Raw genomic sequence first — 17,900 nt, forward strand, 5'->3', positions numbered from 1 at the left:
ACACGTTGTCCAGGAGATGTTTCAGTCCGTCCACTCCCGTCTTCTCTTTTATTACACTGTCAGAGCGAACGTCTCCTTTGAACTCACACACACATGTTGCAATTAAATTATAGGACTTAGAAAGCCATTGACCTAAATCATCATCATAATTAGCCTAAAATGAATAGACAGAAAGTGCTTTGTCAAATCAAACTATTGAATTATGAAAGAACAGTTGATTGGTTTTTACTTGCTGCCCCCTCAGTATCTGTCACTCTGCTCCTCTAATAGTTCTGCCAAATGTATAACACAGTGAATGTAGGAATAAGAAATTAGCTAAATAATCTGTATAAATAATAAACTAAACAACGCCACAGAAATGCTGTTTTGACACAACAAATGATGTTAAATAGAAAAGAGTCATTGCTTTAAATTGTTTGCATGTTTTACTACTTAATTAATCTTGTTTATGACCAGTAGATCAGAGCGATGCAGATCTGTTGAGCTTGTGGCCTGTGTGTTCCAGCTGTCTGCTTCAGTGCTCCGTGTGGCAGGACTGGATGTTTTCCCTCGGCTACATCAACCCTAAAACCTCGGAGGAGCAGAAGATTACGGAGATGGTGTACAACATCTTCCGTATTTTGCTCTACCACGCCATCAAGTACGAGTGGGGAGGCTGGCGTGTGTGGGTGGACACGCTCTCTATAGCCCACTCTAAGGTGAGAGCTGTGCTGTGAAACAAAGGGGGAACACTGACCTCTACTGTTAAGGGAGACATGTTTTATTTTTTCTGCTTTCACTCTTAACAGGTGACATATGAGGCACATAAAGAGTACCTGGCTAAAATGTATGAGGAGTATCAGCGTCAGGAGGAGGAGAACATTAAGAAAGGGAAGAAGGGCTTAGTCAGCACTATCTCCGGCTTGTCTGCTCAGGCCTCTGGCATCAAGGGCACTATTGAGATCAGAGAAATGGAGGACAGCTCCCACACGCCGGAGAGCGAGACGGACTATGAGAGCGCCGATCCTCGTAACCTGCTGGCTGAAGCCAAGGAGCCTGGAGAAAGTCTGAGGGCTCTGGAGAGCACAGTGGATGACGTTAGGGTGGAAGTTCACGATCTGCTGGTTGACATCAAAGCGGAAAAGGTGGAGGCTACGGAGGTGAAGCTGGACGACATGGACTTGTCCACTGAAAGTCTGGGAGTGTCTGAGAATGGAGCGTTGGTGGAGGTGGACTCACTGTTGGACAGTGTTTACTGTGCAGCTGTGGAGAAGCTGAACAGTAACGTCAGCGCTGTGTTGCCGCCAAAGGGCAGCATTGACGAACTCAACTCAGCCCCTCTCATTACACTAGATGATGATAAGGACAGCATCCCTAACAGCAACGCCTTCCTGTTTGGAAAGATGACAGGCAGCTTGGAGGACACGCTACTGACAGGTCTCAGTCCAGCTCAGCCTGTGGTCCTGCCCAGCCCAGAGCCTCCAGTTCACACCGGTGCCAGTGATGAACTGGGCCTTTTAGCGCACATGACGGGCAGCTCTGAGCTCGGGTCTTTACCCAGTATCCTGGAGAAGGATGAGTTTGAACTGCAGGCAGCTCTGGAGAGCATCAGCTCTGTGGCTGCAACAGAGGCGGAGGCCTCCCCCAGAGACCGAGGGGTCAGTGGGAGCGAAGCCTCAGCAGCATCTGAATGTGACCCCTCAGCTGCTACCTGTAAGACGGGCAGTGCAGCCGATGCAGCGAGCACCACGTCTGACGCTGAGAAATCAGACGATGGCAAAGACAAGGAGACGACGAAGATCCAGACAACAGTTACCACACAGGTTTGTCATTATACTGAGATATAATGAAGACAAATACACAAGGAAATCTTTGAAAAAAAACAGTAGAGGTTCACTGTCATGACTGCGTCATCACACATGCAGCATAACATGCGTCATAGTAGTGAGATACTGCCTCTGTCAGGATGTGTGGCTTTAGTGAGCAGCTCTATATTAACAGACCCACAGGGATCATTCTCTTCCCCAACTTGGCTTGTAATGGGGACACAAAGGCCTGGTGCACATCAGGCAACATACCTCAGAGACCCAGGAAACTGGGCTGCTGGAATGGTTGGCTGAGCCAATCGGAGGGCAGGAATAGACAACGCATTAGTCTGCAGCGCTCGCCTGGGATTTGTGCACCGCTCCCCTTCGTCGTGTGAGCTGTGCTCTTTCTCAGAGGTCATGTTCTTTCGCCTAGACTGGGTCACTGATGGATTTATTTTTAAAACTTCCTCTGCTGTTATGTAATTGCTCATGTTCAATTCATTGCTACTGTTTTTTAAACCGCACCTAGCTGACTCATTCATCTTATGTTTAGCGCTAGCAATGAGCTTGGTGTGTTTTTCTTCCTAGCCGTAGGCAGGAAGAGGTTATCCAAGGACTCACTTCATCATTCATACTGAATAGAATGACAGCAGCATTATATCTCATTAACAGAGGACTCTCAATCTTGACAAAGAAATGGGATTTGCAGTGCGTCTGTGTGCAATAAGTCATGATGGTCAGTGATTTGTATGTGTGATGACAGCATCGTTCATTTTCTCATTGCCTGGTGACCCATCAGAGTCTGCATGGCCGTCCAGCCGCTCAGACGGACAGGGACATACGCGTGGACCTGGGCTTCAGGGGGATGCCCATGACCGAAGACCAGCGGCATCAGTTCAGTCCCGGCCCACGCACCACCATGTTCCGCATCCCAGAGTTCAAGTGGTCGGCCATGCACCAGAGGCTGCTCACCGACCTGCTGTTTGCGCTGGAGAGTGACGTCCATGTGTGGAGAAGGTGTGTGAGGCACAGCTGAGCGCGTAGTCACCACTCTGTATTCAATATATTGAAGCTGGCTTTTCATACTTTAACACGATCATGTAATTTAATTATTGTGCTTAACCGTAACCTTTCTTTTAATCTCGCCTCTCCCTGTAGCCACTCCACCAAATCAGTGATGGACTTTGTTAATAGTAATGAGAACATCATTTTTGTCCACAACACCATCCACCTCATCTCACAGATGGTGGATAACATCATTATCGCTTGTGGAGGGATTTTGCCTCTTCTCTCCGCAGCCACGTCTCCCACCGTAAGTACGGCCTTCACTGAAGGGAAATACTGCCATCTAGTGGTGTTTAGTTGTTAATGGGCAGGAAATGGGTTTTTCTTCTGTTGGATTATTGGAGAACCTTTAATGATCTATGCATGTTTATAATAATGTTTTGCTGCAATCATGTATTGAAATAGATTTTAATACTTCTGTTTTGTTTATTTTATCTATGCATATCAAGAGTGTTAAGGTTGGTACAACACTAGTTTATTTCTCTTAATTGCATGCGGTTTTACTGGTTAAACTGAAAATGTAACTAATTTGTTTTCTGGTTTGCCATCTTTCATATGTTACTGCATGTTTCTGTCTGTTTTAAGTCAACTAAAGGTGAGAATGAAGTTTGCTTTTGTTTAATGTTTCCTCTGTGTCGCTACTGTAAGACGGAGTTGGAAACCATCGAGGCAACGCAGGGCATGTCTTCAGAGGCCGCTATCACCTTCCTGACCCGTCTCATGGTTTTGGTGGACGTGCTGGTTTTCTCCAGCTCCCTCAACTTCAGTGAAATTGAGGCAGAGAAGAACATGTCCTCCGGGGGCCTCATGCGTCAGTGCCTGCGACTGGGTAAGACTGTGATTATACTGTAGGTTGACTGCTCTACACTAGTGCAGATGTGGAAGTCAGTCCGTGCAGTGGGGGAGTAAAACAATTACTGTGTCTTTAAGGAGCATTTTTAGAGGTAAATGCATTTTGCCAGTTGCACTGGGAAATTGATGAGCTAGAAAATGCCCTAATGGTAATTTCTAATCCCTGAAAATCCTCAGTTTGATCAGCAAAGCTAATTAACTTGAGGGTCCTTTTCTAAAGTAGCAACCTGCTGCAGTTTCCAGCAGTAAAAAATGACAGGACCCATTTTAGAATTCATTACGAGCGGGGAAAATAATTTGCAGTGCAGTCAGGTGCTCTTTACAAATAATTGCCTCTTGTGTCTGTCATTGATAAGTTTCACAAGGTTCTCGCTGCTATTGAATGCACAAATGTGTCTGTGTACAAAACACATGTTTCACTATTAAAGCAAAGTAGTGAGTTGGAACTGATAAAATGTATTCAGTTTTTTTGGTGAATTATTTTGTCTGACATGAAGCTGTCATAGGAACTCTTTTATTTTTGTCGTTGTCTGTTGTTGTTGGAGCATGTGAGCCTACTTATTTGGCCTGTGGCTTGCTGTGTAAGCCTGCGTTTCCTGCTTTGTTGACTCCAAGTTGTGCTCTGGGATGTGGCAAACAGCCTTCAGACTTCAGCGTGTCCTTGTTGCAAACATACAATTTGTCATGACTGGCTTCAGTGTGAAATCTGTCTGGCTGCTGAGTCTCGGTCCCGACAGCCTGGAACGAATAGTCATCGGAGATAAGTGATTGGTTTTAAAGAGGTCATGCATGTTATAAACGGTTAATTCTCATTCCCACTCCGTGCTGTGTGTGTTTGTGTGTTCCTGTCCTGTGTGTGGGCAGTGTGTTGTGTGGCTGTTAGGAACTGCCTGGAGTTCAGGGAGAGACACAGGGACGGGGGAAATAAGTCTTCCATTCTTAACAACCTCAAAACTCAGGAAATACTGCAGAATACGTTGACCAGCAAGGTAGGACCATGACATAGCTTCAGTTTCTGTGCTTTCACTTAAAATATACACCGCAATGTACTGTGAACATTTTAGCCTGTGCTTCCTATGTACAGAAATCTGACTGACAACACCTAATTTGTGATTGTGTTATTTGTGAGCAGGTTCATACCATCGTTGAGGTGCCGAGCGTCACACTGTGTTGTTTTTCTGCTGCAGACAGCTGTAGAGGCTGGGCCCAGTAACCTGTCTCCCATCAAGGACCCTGATCGCCTTCTGCAGGATGTGGACATCAATCGACTGCGTGCTGTGGTGTTCCGTGATGTGGTGAGTGTGGATCCGTGTGTGCGTGCGTGTCTGTGTGTCTGTTGCGACGTGGCCACAGGCAGAGGAGATGAAAATAGGGACGAACAGCTGTGCAGTGTAACACCTTGCAGTCAACAGGTGAAACGGCAAAGGTGCTCTTCTACTGTAGATGAAACAAGGTTTGATTTAAAGGAAGCTCTGCTTTGAAAATCGTTTCCTCATCTGTACATGATCCAGGATGTTTTGCTGTTTTAAATTAAAGCATGAGCTGGTTGTTTGAGCCTTTTTGATTTAGGTTTGATGCAACCATGTGACGGCTCTTCTCCACAGGACGACAGTAAACAAGCCCAGTTCCTGGCTCTGGCTGTGGTCTACTTCATATCTGTCCTGATGGTCTCCAAGTACCGGGACATCCTGGAGCCCCAGCGTGAGAGCGCCAGGATAAGCAGCCAGCCAGGTCGCAGCATGCGTCACGAGATCAACTCTCCCACCAGCACAGGTGCTGCCAGCTGTGCTCTGACCTTACAGCTATTCCTCCTGCTCACTGATTACAGCGGCTGCGTGAACAAAACAAAACCATTACTGAAGAGCACATCCAGACGTTTAGTGATTAGTAGGATTCAAGTCTTAAAATGTGTTTGAGTTTCACGGTGAAGACGACCTGAAGTGGTGGCTGAGCGTGACAGCGGTGCTGGGAGGAGTGGAGTGGATGCTGCATGTAGCACCAGCCTGAGTTGCAGATTGTAGCTTTAGTGTCCTTGTTATCAGCTTGAGCTGAGAGCTCATTCAGTAAAACAGCAGGGAAACCCTACTCGTCTGCCACTTGTTCACCTATGAGTTATTCATGAGCTCTGCTAATTGCACTGTGGAAACAAACACAGGCTGGGCCTGGAGATGGTAGTCATGACCTAGAATGTGCGTCGTTCCTTCGTAAATAAAAAAGGAGCGTGTGCCTTAAGTCATTCATCACACGTTAAGTCACATGAAAGCAAATCAGCGGCTGCCTACAAAGGTTTAACGCAACATCTGCTGTGGTGTGAACTTTCTATTACTGCATGCGCTGCTCGAGTGAGCAGACTTCCATTCAGACAAAAGGTGAAGTGAATAAGAGAAACACACACAAAAAACGCGAGGCCAAAGGAAATATGAGGGTTTCATTTGAAGAGGAAGCGAAGGAGTGAGGAGAGGAGCCGTGCAAAGTTAGGAGACGGGAAAGCGGCAGCGTGTTGGCCAACTACTGTGGGCTTTTTGGGGCAGTGGAGCCAGGCTTGCTATTTTCAGCCCCATCTGTCAGTGCCCATTAGGCAAGCAATCCACCAGAGGAGAATGGGATCATAGAGGTTGCTGGGAGGAGAGAGGCACACTGCCGCTTTCATAAATTTCACCAGAAAATGGGGGAATTTTCCAGACAGCATGTGGCAGACGATTGTCTGATAGACCACGGACGCCAGACAACTTGCTGGCTAAATCAGGCCCTGCTGACCTTGTTAGGGGGCATGTAATGAATATTAATATGTCCGGATGGTCATCTACGTACAGTAACTGCTGGCTCAAAGCAAAACTCCAAAAATCCAGCAGTAATAACATCTGTACAAACACTACAAACTATGCTGCACATACACTGTAAGTTTTTTTTTTTCACTGGCACCACTACATAAAATAGTACAGTATAGTACAGTATGTACTGAGTAACAGAGCAGCCGTCTGGCTGTTCACTGCTCACGTCACAGTTTCAGAGCAGTTAAACAGACACTCAAACAGAAGCATGGCTTCAGGCAGGAAAGAGCTGAAGAAAAGGATTAATGTTGTATTAGCATAGAAGGAGAATAACAGAGGTAATCTCACCAGAGGATCAGAGATGCTGGAAGCAGATCTAAGACGCTGCACTGGCTCATGGCTCTATCTACACATGCTAAATTTACTCTTTGGCTGGGAATGTGCAGTGAAGCAGCGCTGGAATGCAGCGCGATCCATGTTTTGCTATCAAATGATTTCCTTTTACGCCCTTCTCTGATTTTGTCGATTTAATGGCAATTTCAGATTTGATGGGGCTAATTGTTTTCTCTACCTGCTTTCTCTGTGTACGTGTACGTGCTGCAGAAACACCCCTGGAATTTGATAGTCGAGACCATCTCGCACCAGCTGAAGAGCCCCACATACGCAACGCTCTTCCCCACACAGACTCCGGGATCGGAGAGGAGCACATAGCCAGCATCCTCAACGGGTCTGACCTGGACCACGGCACCGGACCGGACGCCACGAGCGGCCTGATATCGACGCTGTCCTCCCGGGACAACCTGTCCGAATCGCCCGGCGCCGAGGGGCTGAAGGCGCCGTCGACCTGCGCCATCGGCGTTAGCCAGGCCAACAAGGGCATCAACGTGAAGGAGATTCTGAAGAGCCTGGTGGCAGCTCCGGTGGAGGGCATGGAGGCGGGGCTGGAGGCCGTGGCGCACGCAGACTCTGCTGCCAAGGCCCAAGCTATGCTGCCCATGCAGTTTCACTCCTTTGACAGGTGAGTAAGGCGTTTCACACAATAGAATATACTGTATGCTGATGGTAATCCCCCTGGTTTATTCTGTTTATTCAGGTACCACTAATGCTTTATTAGGAACATGGTACACATTATTCACTTCAAGCTGCTTGTCCTTTACTTGTGCTCTGTTTCAAGGAATTCCAGTGTTTGAAAAGGTTCCTGAAGCGCCGCGGCACGGCTCTGGTTTATTTACATTCCTGGATTAAGTGAAACCACACAGTAATCTGTCTGGATTTAGCAGTTTACAGATCTGGCCCTGCAGGGATTTCGAGCCTCAGCTCCCCCTGTTCACCCTCATCCCTGTCTTCTATGGGTCACAAAGTTTGGAAAATCCTAATGATAATTTCACTTTGTTGAGCGGAGACTAAACTCTCTCTCACTCTTGTAGTAATTTGGTTGGGTTTTACTGAGCGTCTGCGTGGTCACTGCCAGGCTCCAGAGAGACCGCGGTGAATCAGAGGAACAATGGTGCCCCTCTGCTTCTTAATGCATGCTGCTCCTGAGGTGAGCTTGATGAATAGGGAAGAAGATGGAGGAGTACGTGCATGGAGGACAGCTGAGAGGTTGGGGATCTCCAGGGTGTTGATGACAGATTAAACAGACGCGGCCTCACGCCACATCGCGGCCGGCCCTGTCGCCCTCAACACTCACAGCCGTAATAGGAGCTGGCAGCCTGAAATGAGTCACCGCGGCAAAGTGTATTATTTTTGAAATGCTTTCACAGAAACCCTCCTGACCACATATACAACTTTGTCTCACGCTTTTCATGTCGCTCCCCCCTCCAGCCTCTATTTGCTGTGTCTAATTGTTTGCCACCTGCCAGCGAAATGAGCTGCCAGCCACGGACAGGCCTTTCATTTGTCTGTCAGGGATTAGATAGATCAGGCCTGACAACATCAAAAAGGAAAAAGAAGGGTAAAAATGGCTAAAGGTGGAGGAGGGGTCTGAACGGCCACGTTTCCATTAGACCAGATGGGAATACAGTACAGAAATACTTTAATAATCCCTAACTTCCTCTTTCCCCCTCTGCCTTTCTAAAGGTATCCAGACATGCTGTGTGACAATTTCAGTCTTTACATATTGGATTCTTTACATGATGGACAGAAATGCTAATTGTTTTTAATTGAATTTACTAGTGTAAGTAAGCATGTTTCCTCTGCAGCGATCATTGTTTATCTGAAAAACGCAGCATTCGATTAAATTCTGTCTGCTGGGTTTCTAAAAGCAGCATTTCTCTGGTTGTGCTTCACACGGCAGTCGTCCTCATCAACTGCAGATCTCATTAATATTCATCCCAAGATTAAACCTTGCTTTATTCTCTGCAACTCAATTAAGACAATCCTATTAATAAAATATGCACTAGATAATCTATACATGATTTATGAGCGCTCAGATAATGAATAATTCATTAAAAGGGCTTCGTGCTTTATCAACATGGTGTAGCTGTAATGCCGGGCCTCTGGAAGATGTGAGCAAGGCGTGCATCTAGAAAGAGACTAAACTCGCACCCACTTCCTACAGTTAAAAGGCGCGAGTGATGTTCTGATATGTGTCAATGAGATTTCACAGAGGAGAGCAGTATAGAGAGCTGCTAAATAAATGATACTTGTCATCGCTGTTGTTCAGAGCACAGCTGTATCTCAGGAGGTATTAATATTTCATTTCAAGCTTTTCTTTGACTTACTCTTTATGCCTTGTGTGAATGAGTTGGTTTTGAACTGCTTAATTTGACTATTTTTATTTTATTATGTGCCCGTTAGTTGGTTACTGTATTATGGTACAGTACTGTAAAATGATCTCTGATAAATAACCTGGACTGATTATTTAGGCAACGCCAGGTCTGTTTGCATTTGAGTGGAACCATAAGACACTCAATGCCTGTGTTGTTTTGTTATTGAGGGAGGGTTTCTGGGGATTTGCTTCAGATGACAGCAGCCTCAGCTCGTGACAGAGCTAAAGCATGGCCTTTGTCACCCGGAGTAACTGCAGGAGATTGGACAAGACATTATCTGGCACCCTCAAAAACCCAAAGGCCAACTGTAGACCTGATAAGAACACGCTTTCCCTCTCCTTCCTGTCAGGGAGCGGTTGCAGGGCCAAGTTCACTGCATCATTTTTAATCCTGGGCCAATCAGATTCCGTGCGGGCGGGGGCTGTCGGGCTGCTTTGTCTTTGCTTTCTGGCACTGCTACGCAAGGTCACAAGTGTAAATTTCATTTGCAGCTTGCACAAGCTTTTCTCTACTTTTTGTGCATGAGCTCTGACCCTTTCTCTTTTGCCTCATTTGATTCTGTGTGCATTAGTTTATATAACAGGAACCACTGTATCGATTCCACTCCGGTGCCTTTTCTCTCTAAATAAACTATACAAGAAAGAAGGTAACATTTCTGTGAGAATAACCTTAAACCTGCAGTACTGTGGGTCATAAGCTGTAAATACCTGTATGGCTGCATCCCACTCCATCTGAACGGAGCGAGGGCAGCAGCAGACCTAAGGCAAAGTGTGGTAGCTTTTCAATCAATCTCGTCCTCAGCTTTATTTACTTAACCCTCTTGTATGCGTGTCTGTAAGTGTGTGTGTTTGCATTGCATGTGTTCTGCTGAATGATGGAGTTACAGGTCAGGATGTTTACCTTTCTGAATATCCTGACTAACATCTGGGCATACTCATGCTGACAGGGTCTGACAACAGTAAGACATAAGGGTCTTTGCTGCTGCCTCTGGTTTATTTTTCTAAAATATGTACAAAATATACTCTGTACATATTTATATATTCCCTTTCTAAATATCCGCGTGGACTTTTTTTCAAGTGTGTCACGGTGTGTCTTTCCTGTAGGAGCGTGGTGGTGCCTGTGAAGAAAGCGTCCCCTGGCTCTCTGGCAGTGAACACGGGGGGAGGCGGCGGCAGCACCTCTGGTGGGTTAACAGCTGGCAGCACCCCCAATATCTTTGCTGCCGCATCTCCATCCTCCAAAAGCATGATCAACACTATGGGTATGTCATGCTTAGCATCACTGTGCTGAAATGTACCGACACAACACACAATAGCACATTCAGCTCTGGGGCTGAGGTTAATTTTTACGAGCGCTTTGAGAGCACGTAAATAGAGTGATTACTGTCCATCTTGATGACCTCATTCCAGTCCTGCTCCCACTGATGCTCCTCCAAGAATACAAGAATAGGAGGCCTGTGCAGAAGCCTGATGTCACCACTAGATGGCGATGTTGACTTTCCTTTCAGTGTCAGCTGCAGGCAGAGCTTGAAGCATGAAAAACATGTGCCAGTATAGCATGCCTAACAACTCTGTTTTGAGGTCAAATCAATCAAAAATCTATTTTTAAGTAAAATCATAATTGTGCGTGCGTGCTCCGGCTTTATTGACAACACCCCCCACCCCCACCCCCCTTAAGGACTTAACGTACTTAACACCAGGAACAATTTGGAGATGCACCGGCTTTTTTTTTTTCCTCCGAAGCTGCAGGAATCCCAGAAATGTATCCAAGTCAAAGTACAGTCTGCTTGGAGCTAAAGCCACAGGCTCTTACCCAGGCCCCATGATCTCAATCTGGTTTTAACCTCTCACAAGGGCGGTCATAATGATTTTGTGCTTTGGTGTGTGAGAACATGTGACGCAGTGCTCACTTCTGTTATACGGTTTCCACAATTCTCTAATATTATCTTTGACACCAAACTGAAATTGTATATATAACTATTTGATGAAGTTGATTCTTCACCTTAGTCAGACAAATAATTATAAACCAAATTAAACAGACTTGAGGCATGATTTGTCCTTGATGCCACGTTTTGACCTGGTGGGAGTCAAATCACAGCTTTTTTCTTGCTATTTCTGCATGAGCTTTGTTGCATAACTCACATTTTTAGATAAAACTCAAATGTCAATCAACACGTTCAAAATTTATTATGAAATATAATCCTTGAACAAGGTGTATTTAGCATCACAAAGCCAGTAGGTTTCTGTTTCGTATGCATGTGGTTATTATTTAGCCAAACATTGATCCCTCTGGTGTCTCGTCTGCAGGGCCCACTGATGCTGCCCCCTGTGCGTCATCCTCCTCCAGCTTCGTCAACGGTGCCACCAGTAAGAACCTTCCTGCGGTTCAGACGGTGGCCCCCATGCCTGAGGACACAGTAGAGAACATGAGGTACAGTAAGCCAACGCTTGCTCACAATTCACGTGTCAGTACCGTCACTTTAGTCTGTTTGTGCGAAACGTGCAAGTTGTTTTGTTCCTTTAAAGTCACTGATTGATTTTACCTGATATGATCCAATTGAGGATGAGCAGAGCCCAATAATTATCAGTGAACAGTTGGTTTGATTAACACATTTTTGCTAGATAGTCAACACCACAAACACAGCAGAGATGTTTCATGTGAACGCTGTGTGAACTCATTCTGTATACATTTGTACATTGGTGTGTGCATCTTGTTGTGACCTTGACTCGTCGTCCTCACCTGCTCTAATAGTTTGTGACAGACATGTTTAGTCCTGCTCTCACACTGACTGCTGAGAGCCCAGGTCTTTCTCTGGGGTGTCTCTCTCCCTCTGTCTCTCTGCCTTGGTGTGTGCTGCAGGAGGAATGGAGATTCTGTTGCCATGGCAGCAGTAACCGACATCACTTAGCGTAACTGTGAAGTCAATGATGGTGCTATCTCGCTTCAGAGCCTGCCCATGTCTAACTTGTATTTAGATTATGAAGAAACGCCTCTGCTCCAGTCGACGCAAAGACTATAAACAGTTCCAGCTTGAAATCCATATATTTTGAATTATAGTTGCATGAATAGCTCATGAGAACAACTAAATAACATGAAGGAAACATTTGTTCTTTCGGTTTCATTGCGTTTTGTGAGCTGAAGTATTTTGTAGAGTGACACCCCCTGAGCTCAAATCTTTTCGCTCCTTGACACGATTCAAGGAACCTTCAGAGCTGCAGGCCAGTGTCTTAGGCACCTTTTTGTTGGACACATACATCCTCCACACACTGCCTGTACGCTAGCCTGTCATCCCTCTTCTGTGTTTTCCCAGGGCCTTGAAGGCAGATTACACCCGTACAAAACCAAACCTTTCCTATCATGTCTCCCTTTTGTCGCTCCCTGTTTTTTTTTACTATCCTGCTGCTTTCTGCTCATCGTAGCCAGGAAAAGAATCTCCAGTTCTCCTCAGTTGCCCAGTGTCTGTGTGTGTGAAGCACAGGAGCACAGAGATGTGTTCCAGCTTGCGTCGCATCTCTACTCGCGTACAGTCTCCGGCTCACGGCTTCTCAGATATACTTAGATAATGTCAGCCAACAGCATGTAGTGACTGTGGAAGATAAGGAACTTCCCTCTGCAGTGTGAACAACTCTGATCCCATGTGTAAGTCTGGTAACATGTCACAACAAAGAATGATCCTGCTGAAGAATCCTCTGAATTGAAAAACTGTGTTCACGTGGTGTTTGGCGATAAAAAAAAAAAATTCCTATTGACATCTTCAGCGATAGCAACCATACTGTCACGGGCGCCTGGCTCGCTTCGCATCCTGAAATGTGTTAGCTCCTCTTTGCAACCACCAGGACAGCCTGGCTCCAAGGTCGCTCGTGTTAGCTGTGAGGCTCTCACTGCGGTTCGCTGTTGCTCTCATTGAGATGCCTGCTATATTTCCGTGACTTTGTTTTGTCTGACAGCATCACTACAAAGCTGGAGAGGGCCTTGGAGAAGGTGGCACCCCTGCTGAGAGAGATCTTTGTAGACTTTGCACCTTTCCTGTCACGCACCCTGCTGGGCAGCCACGGTCAAGAGTTGCTGATAGAAGGTACAGAAGCTGTATAAGACAGTCAGATTCATGGTCTTGTTATTGTATTTATCCAATGATTGCGTCAGAGCGATCTTTCTCTACTGTTCATCTGTCTGTTTTGCATACAAGCTGAGTCCCGTGTGTGTGTGTGTGTGTTTATCTCACCCTAAGTTTTGAGAATTAATTGTAGATGTGTCATTTTTAAACATCAAAACAAATGTCATTCTCAAATGATTCTTGAACATCATTATCATTTTGTTAATGTTTCTCCCAACTAATACTGAATTTCCAACTGAACCCATTTTAATGTGGTTTTCGTTCCAATGGGATTCTTTTCACTTCATAATGCACGTGTGAGAACTGGGTTTTGAACTGCAATAAAGACGACAGCAACTGAAAGTAGCCCTTTTCTGCTGTCCACGCACTGTAAAACACATGCAAGCTTACGTTGCTTGTTACGTTGTCATGAGTTTCTTTCCGACCGGTTGAGGTGTACACAGTGTTTGCAGTGTGATCCCTGTGCTGCTCCTCTCTGGCTGTCCAGTCCCATTTCCTGATGGTTGTGTGAAGCCTCCCAGTGCCTTCCTCGGGCTTCAGGTTGGCAGCCTCTCACTTGGGCCTAACCTCAGGGACGCTGCCTGCGTGTGTGTGCACCACCGTTCTATTTCTGGATGGCGCTGGCCTGTGTTCATAAGCACACATGCATGTGTGACTGTGACCATGTGTCTGCAGGCATTCGTCTGTGCTGCACAATGCGGGGCCAGTCTCCTGACTTGCCGTTTGCAGAAACCTAAATGATATCTATGCCCCTCTTCACTGCCAGCGTCTGCTTCTGTCTGTAAGCTAAACCAATATAGTTTCATAGGATTATGCAGAGGATGACAGCACGTTGAAAGAATGGACTCCTGTGGCTTTATTAAAGCTCTTCCTGAAGGAAGCTTCCTGACATCTGTCCACTTTCCTGTACAAAGCGTACTTGCTAGAAGATGTTTGCCTATTTAAGTAACTGTTACCAGTCACCTTTAAAAAATCTTTTTTTCATTGTCTATATTATGTTTTTTCTTTAAATCTAATATTATAGTTAACATTGAAGTATTAGTCTGCTTTTGTTTAAAAGCTGCTTGGTGTAAACGAGCAAGATCACATTTGTAAGATTAAACAATTAGGTCAAAATACTGTCACTAAAATGCATCTCTGCAAATTAGAAAACAAAGTATAGAAGAACAACAAGACCCAAAGCTTTGTTGGAACGAGCGGTCGGCCTGGCTACTGTATCTGCAGGCTGCTGAGTCCTCACATGAGACTGAACTCATCGATTATAACTACGCTCGTAAAAACAGCTGTAAAGTGGTGGAGTTTACGTTAAAAGCTCATTTGACTTAATTTGTCTTCCTATTTTAGACAACCTTTCCTTTCTTTCCTCTCTACTTGACACAAACATTACATGTGTGTACTGTATGCAAATCGGGAAATGGTTGCACCATGTGGCCACTCACTGCAGCTCAGGGGGAAACACAGTGCAGAATCAGGTAGCATGTCCTTGACAAGTGTGAATATGTCTGTTAGCCTTTCACTCAAAGTCTGTCAGCAGACTGACCAAGCTGACAAACCGGTGCTGAGCTGAGAGTGTAACCCCACAAACAAGGCTGCAGAGAGACAGCTCGGGCCTCGGCATTCTACTCCAGACACGTCTGAAAGGTCCTCCCACATTTATTAGACACACACAAACACTCAGATTCAGCACTTAGACTTCCAATCCTTAACATCGCCGTCGCAGCTGCAGCTGTGTTTGGCTAAGCTGATTTTCCTGTTTCTCCCTCTAGCTCTCCTTTCCGTCCTCGTCCTTCCCAGGCTCCCACTTGAAATACTGTGTTGTAGTGCAAAGGCGCTCCATTTACCAGTAATTACCAGCCATCCATCACGCCTTCGATTGCTGGAGGTCAAGCCCCCTTGTGCCCCGTGTGCCCCTTTGCCTCACCCTATTCCTTCATCCCCCTGCAGACATTTGGTCACTACGGCCATTATGTGGAGTGCACCCTGAGCTTTACACTTGGAGTTGGCGGGTTAGGCCTGTGTGTGAACACTGCTGCTGTTGTGATGTCTGCCGCCTGCTTCTTGCTGTCCCTTGAGTGGCCCAGCCTGCCGGCACATCGCCCCACAATGCCACATTCACCCTTGCCTTAACCCTGGCCTGTTTACAGGAAAGGGACTGGCAGGCTGTGTTTAAATAGAATGCATTTAGTTTGTCTACCAGCACAAGGCCAGGGTCAGCCGGCCACCTGACTCCTGTGTCACACTGGACTGACTTATGGCTCGGCATGTCACTGCTATAACAAGAGGTCGGCCACGGCACTTTGTGAACAAGAGACGGGTCACATTCTCTCTCAGAATTTACAGTACGCTTCCTCGGACTGTCTCCGTTCATGAATAGAGCTGGTGGGTGAAGCGTCAGCCACAAGATCCGTCCAGTATTGGAAATGTTTCAGGTTCTGCTTTAATTTGCAGCCTTTTGTTTCCTTTAGAAATGTTTTAGGTATTGATTGATACTAAAAAATGAAATAAATACAATATTTACTGGAAGATGCAAGTACTTTAAGTTGTGCATGCTGCACTATACAGTTTTCTACCTGTAAGTATGTTACCAGAAATCTTAGATGAAGGACCTTTTGTTTTCGCCCTGGTTTGACAGCCCGTCACCCACCAGACAACAGTAACTGCGGCAGCAGAGTTCTGCTCTTAATGAGTGCTAGAGTTGCCGTCGTTCCCTCCTTCCTTAATGACTGCACCTTTTAATGGTTCTCGCCAAGTGCAGCAGAAGGAGCTGGAGGTGCAGCACACGGCACCGGTTGCAGCCATTGTTTCTGCAAATGAGCCTTTCACACCTGCCCTTGTTTCATTAGAGAGTTGTCTGCGTGTGCGACTCACAGCCCGCAGAACGGAGATGAGGGAAGAGGCTGTGAATGTCTGTGTTCGTTCCGCGACGCTGTGTTTTTGCCTTTGTGTACAGCTCTTCGGGTTTGGTGCAGGTGCTGTACGCTGTAGTATATAATTGCTGTATTTTACCCAGAATTTGTTATCTCCAAATGCTGCAGTATAACCATATAAATAATAAGATAACTGCTGTACCACAGATGTTTTGTGTTTAATGCACTTACACAATAATCCGTTTCGTCTCCACAGGTCTAGTGTGTATGAAGTCCAGCACCTCGGTGGTGGAGCTTGTCATGCTGCTCTGTTCTCAGGTGAGCTTTTTTCCCTCCCAGCCTCGTTGTCTCATTCTCTAGGTGTTGCCTCCTTCTGTTCCTCTTTATGCTTGCATGCGTTCTCAGCTATGCTTCCATCAGCACGCGGTGATCTGACCGATCTCTCCTCAATATAAATGAAGAAAAACCCATGAAATGACAACACGCGCCGTCATACAGGCCTCTGGGTGTCCGCTGACTTTCTCACTACACCCTGGAGCCTCCTCAGTCCCCCTTCAGAAAACGAGCCCCACCTCATTCAACGCTGCTAGTGACTGATCACCTCTGAGCTGACCCTCGGAATCTCTTGTTAAGCCCTTGTTTTAAAGAAGGTCAAAGCCCCGATGTAGCAGTAAGAACAGGAGATATTTAACATACCTTCTGTCAGCCCATCAGTCTTGCGGCGAGAAGCCATAAGGAAGCCATTACTTGGTGCCTCTCTGTGGATCCAGACTGCAGGGACAGCGCCTTGAGAAGGTGGATTGTCACTGTGCGCTCTGTGGTGTCTGCAGTCCAAAGCCCCGTTCAGCAGGGAGCTCAGCCTCTGCTATATGGAGGCTATCATTCAGGGGCTTTTCCGTACATAAATGACGCAGCCAGCATTGAGTTATTGTTGCTCTTTTGAAGGCTTTTGACAGCCTTCTTTTTGCCCTGCCTTTACTGCCGGTGGAGTATCTGTGGGAAGTTCCTCTTTCCAGCTCCAGGATTTATTGCAGATGAGCGTCAGCCTGCTGTTAGGGGTCTGGGTCCATCCCCCCTTTGCACAGATAGCATTACTGTGGCTCCAGAGGTTCCTGGCATTAGGGGCTCCAGGGATGAAACCCAGGCTGAGATATTGATCACATCCTACAAGCCTTGAAACTGGACTACACAATTCAGTGTCCTACAAATGAGATGAGTAGTAGTAAATGCAGTTATGTTCATAGGTAATGTGATTTAAAAGCCATACCATAAACATATGCTGTTTGATTTGGAAACAGCAAAATACTGTTTAGAATAGTTTGAACACATTCTTTGTGTGTGTGTGTGTTGTTAAGGAGCACAGTCTCCTCGTGCAACGTGAGCTCCGACTGACATCATTAAAAAATGCCAACTTCAAGGTATCGCTCACATATTTCAGCATTAATGTTTTAAGACAGCAGGGAGGGCACTTAGCTGACCTCTAGTCCGTCTCTGTTTTGTGACCTGTCAGTTTTATGAATAAATTAGTGCTAATGATCCACCTTCTCTTATTTATGCATACTAATCACGGCAATCATGGTGTGGATGGCCGCGGCTGCAGAGACTGTATGTCGCTCCTCAGGCTCGGGCAGCTGAATGAAAAGGTCAAGCAGCTCTGTTTCTTGTAACAGCTT

General features: G+C 46.1%; 1 protein-coding gene across 9 annotated transcripts in view; it reads left to right on the forward strand.

Annotated features, from left to right (window-relative positions):
• The window catches only part of LOC114868482 (neurobeachin-like), a 147,527-nt gene that overhangs the window by 54,283 nt on the left and 75,344 nt on the right, over positions 1–17,900 (forward strand). For 8 of the 9 annotated variants that reach the window (XM_055514232.1, XM_055514233.1, XM_029172109.3 and 5 more), the window contains 13 exons: positions 506–698; positions 789–1,802; positions 2,587–2,804; positions 2,946–3,099; positions 3,501–3,681; positions 4,569–4,693; positions 4,892–4,999; positions 5,309–5,477; positions 7,079–7,493; positions 10,350–10,507; positions 11,553–11,676; positions 13,194–13,321; positions 16,484–16,545. In XM_055514232.1, coding sequence (XP_055370207.1) covers positions 506–698; positions 789–1,802; positions 2,587–2,804; positions 2,946–3,099; positions 3,501–3,681; positions 4,569–4,693; positions 4,892–4,999; positions 5,309–5,477; positions 7,079–7,493; positions 10,350–10,507; positions 11,553–11,676; positions 13,194–13,321; positions 16,484–16,545 — 3,049 coding nt within the window. The remainder of the gene's footprint in view (positions 1–505; positions 699–788; positions 1,803–2,586; positions 2,805–2,945; positions 3,100–3,500; positions 3,682–4,568; positions 4,694–4,891; positions 5,000–5,308; positions 5,478–7,078; positions 7,494–10,349; positions 10,508–11,552; positions 11,677–13,193; positions 13,322–16,483; positions 16,546–17,900) is intronic. The other variant, XM_055514235.1, reaches the window with a different exon arrangement.

This window comes from Betta splendens, chromosome 13, assembly GCF_900634795.4.
Source record: "Betta splendens chromosome 13, fBetSpl5.4, whole genome shotgun sequence".
Classification (NCBI taxonomy): Eukaryota; Metazoa; Chordata; class Actinopteri; order Anabantiformes; family Osphronemidae; genus Betta; species Betta splendens.